Below are 3,794 nucleotides of genomic sequence, written 5' to 3'. Positions count from 1 at the left end.
AAAAGATACAGGTCATTTCTAACTTTCTTAGTTTCTGAAGAGTGTTTAGAGTGTACAGTGCTTGAGGAATTTTTTTTCCTAGTAAGAATTTGACCATCCGTATTTAGTAGCCCTTATGAGCAGATGTAATCCTTTTCTCCCCAAGGAGATTTGGGGCTGGTCTTCTAGAATTTATAGTCTAGGTGAACTGTACTGCTTAATTGGCCACCAGTCCTACTGGCTATTGAACATTTGAAATGTGACTAGTCCGAATTGAAATGTGTTGGTAGTGTAAGATATAAATAAGATTGCGAGGACTAAGTACGATTTTTGAACGAAAACTATCTCATGAATAATTTTTTATGTTGATTTGTAGAAACAATTTTTGGATATATTGGATTAAATGAACATATTATTAAAATTAATCAATTTCACCAGTTTCTTTCTACTTTTTAAAATGTGGCTTCTAGAAAATACAGATTTACACATATGGCAAACATATTTCTAATGGACAGTGCTAGTCCCAATTGAGAGAGGAGAGATTGCAGATATGAAATACTTATATTTTTCCTTTGTAAAGTCCTTTGAGGCACAGTTCCTGGGAGCTTCACACATGCCAATGCAAGGCTTGTTCTGACAGGCAGATAGTACTTAGGAAATATCTTTTGTCACCTCCAGGTTAAGACTCAAGGTTAAAACTGCCCATTGAGTTCTAAGCTGAAGAATCAGCTGTGAAGGTAGGTACTCGACAAGGAGACAATGGGAGAAACCAAAGCATGACTCGAGACTCTGGAAAGATGTGCGGATTAAGTTCAAACACTCTAAATTCCGTTTTGAAAATTTTTCTCCTGAAGCTAGAAACACATAGATTTGGGCATTTAAACAAATTCCAAATCAGTGGGCGTGGCTAATGCGAGAAGTCACCCTCGGCTGAGCGCTAAGAGAAACCTGACGGGGAACAGTCGAGAGGTGGCGGCTGGGGCTCCGTGGCCCGGGCTCGGCTCCCCGCGGGCTGCGGTGTCAGCGGCTCCTGGCGGGAGCGCGGGCCAGAGGAGGCGCCCGAGCGCCGGGAGCCCGAGGAGGGAGCCGGTCCAGGCGGAGCATTGCTCGTCGCCATGGCAACGGCGTGAGCCGCAAACAGCCGCGCCTGCCGGCCGACCCGCGACCAGAGCGGACGCCCGCGAGCAGCGCGGCCGGGGAACGGCGGAGGCAGAGCGGCGGGGGCCAGCACCGGCCGGCCGTCCTCCACCAGCCGCGTGTCCCCGAGGGGCGCCGGAGCGCAGCGCGATGGAACAACTGGTAGGGTGCGCCCTCCGTCTGCGCTCTGTCCGCGCGGCTCCCACGCCTGCCGACCCCCGCGGCGCATGCGCGGCGCTGTGCCGCCGAAGCTCCGCGCGGTTGCTGCGGGGTGCGCGGGGCCGCGGGCTTCGGCTCTGGGCTTCAACTTCTGAGCGGGGTCCTGAACTTGCGGGGTTTTCAGGAACTTGGAGGGCCAGAGTTGCTGGGTTTTGAGTTTGGCAGCTTTTCCCAGGCGTGGTGGTCAGTTATATCCACCGGGGCACTCATAAAATGCAAAAGCCGTGGGTTCAGGGAGTACCTCTTTCCTGTATCTTCAACTTGCTCTTTCCCCCTCCCTCTTGCTGTGGAAAGGTCACTTGGAGGTCAGTGACGTGGCCCCGAGCAACCCGCTGTCCCATTGCGAGCATCAAAGATATCCAGGTGTGGCGGAGGCTGCTTTTGTGTCAAGTTTGTTGGCTGTTACTAGCTCTCATTGGCCCTTGGGTTTGCACAAAAGCGAATGTTCTGTTCCCTTGGAGTTGGGGAGAGGCAGAGAGAGGGATGGTGTGCAGAGAAAGCCCCATTAGGTGGTTTCCTTGTGCCTTTTACATATATTAGCCTTGGTGCACAGCAGGTGAGAAAGGGCTGGAGACGTATGTGCATTTAAAGCAGCTTTCACTTAAAAAGGCTTTGTGTTCTTTCTCTCTCCCTTAAATGAATATTGTAAGTGAAAAAAACCCCTAGTACTTGTTTTTGCATTTACCTTCAAGGGAGATTGTGTTCATATGTATTTTTCATTTACACTGTCTGTAGATCTATAACTAGAGCAATCTATTAATGCTAATCATAAAATATGCACCCTAATCAATAAAATATGCACCATGATGAGTGTAAATGTATACTTATTTAATTAAGAGCAATGTGTGTAGTTTATGAGAGTAATATTTTAATGTTTTCCTCCTCTCTGTCAGTATTTACCTTACTCAGAATTAGCGGTTTTATTCCTGTGAGCATCTTGTTATGGTATTCATATTAGTGTTCTTATTTTCATATGATTTATATATCATAAATATTGGAATTTCCAATATATCTACTTTGTGTTCATTAAGACAAATTCTCACTAGCTCTTTTTAGTCTTTTTTACTGACTTTCCCCCCATTTTCTGTAAAAGAAAAGAGGGACCTTGAAATGACAGATGGCATTGCTATATGTAATACCAATAAACCAATGACTTTTGTTGCCTCTTAGTTTTAAAAAAATCCATATATTACAAAATCTTACATAAATTTATCAAGTTTTATCCTCTCTGGAAATAAAGCGTAGCTATTAACCTTCTATCATGTTCTTATGATTTATTAATTATGCTTTTAATATTGAAAAGATTAGGTCACTCAAGCAATATTGTTCCAACTTTTAAAAAAATATTTTATTTGAGAGAGAGAGCGCGAGTGAGAAAGAGCACAAGCAGGGTGAAGGGCAGAGGGAGAAGCAAGACTTCCCGCTGAGCAGGGAGCCCAATGTGGGACCTGATCCCAGGACCACGGGATCATGACCTGAGCCTAAGGCAGACGCTTAACCAACTGAGCCACCCAGGCACCCAATATTGTTCCAATTTTATAAAAATAAAAAGAGGTATGTAAATATGTATAGAAAACAGAGTGAAAGGACACACACCAAAATATTGATACTGATTATCTCTGGCTGGTGGCATTGAAGAAGAATTTAAGTTTTCTTTAAACATTTTCCATAATGAACATACATATAATAAATACATAAATATTCACACACTTAAATATAAATAATTGTATATTTAAATATATAAAATGACACATTTAAATATAGATATATTGCTAATTACAAATTATAAATATTTATATTTATATGAATTTTGTAGTTAGAAAAAATTATAAGGAATAATGCTCCTTAAACATTTACACAACTTTCTTCTCCTGAGACAAACTTAGCATTCCTTTGGTAAATATTCCCGTTTTCAGTTCACAGGGGTCACCTTGTAAACACTACTTTGCAACTTGTGCTCTCTCTCCCAGCTAAGTGAGCAGCCTGGATTTTATGTAAATTAGAAATGGAAGGTGGTAAATGAGCATGCCCAGATCATGTGTGAAGAGCAGCAAGAATGAAACAAATGTGTGGCTCTGTTGAGTCCTAAACACTTTTCTTACCCCTCATCAAGGCAGCTTATTGCCCTAAGCCCAGGCTGATGTGGAAAGGATTTTTAGCAGCCATAATAATTTATCGTGGAAGCTGCAAATACGTCTATTATGGAGACAAATAGACATAGAGGCAAAGTATAAGGCATACAAATTGTTACATCTGTGAAATGTGACTCCTAAGGAACCTTAAATTCCAGGGGGGAAGGCAGGGATCCCCTGCTTTTCTCCCAGGTCCACGTAAGGGCAAGTCTGAGGCTAGTATCAGTGGTAGAAAAAAAGCTGCTAGGAGTATGGATATTTCGAGGAATTGGTCCCCGCTGATAAGGAATGCTAGGAGGAAGTTTACCTGTTACATTTTCTCCTGTC

The 3,794-nt window shown here is 43.1% G+C and overlaps 1 protein-coding gene across 5 annotated transcripts in view; it reads left to right on the top strand.

Moving 5' to 3' along the window:
• Nucleotides 1–1,009: 1,009 nt before the first annotated feature.
• DNAH5 (dynein axonemal heavy chain 5) overlaps nucleotides 1,010–3,794 on the top strand; it is a 259,439-nt gene continuing 256,654 nt past the window's right edge. For all 5 annotated transcript variants that reach the window (XM_081825908.1, XM_081825907.1, XM_081825906.1 and 2 more), the window contains exon 1: nucleotides 1,010–1,278. In XM_081825908.1, coding sequence (XP_081682034.1) covers nucleotides 1,267–1,278 — 12 coding nt within the window. In that variant the 5' untranslated portion in view covers nucleotides 1,010–1,266. The remainder of the gene's footprint in view (nucleotides 1,279–3,794) is intronic.

This window comes from Leptonychotes weddellii, chromosome 7 (assembly GCF_054177405.1).
Source record: "Leptonychotes weddellii isolate Sample4059 chromosome 7, ASM5417740v2, whole genome shotgun sequence".
NCBI lineage: Eukaryota > Metazoa > Chordata > Mammalia > Carnivora > Phocidae > Leptonychotes > Leptonychotes weddellii.
The sequence above is the reverse complement of the archived record's forward strand: the minus strand, read 5'-3'. Positions and strand labels throughout refer to the sequence as shown.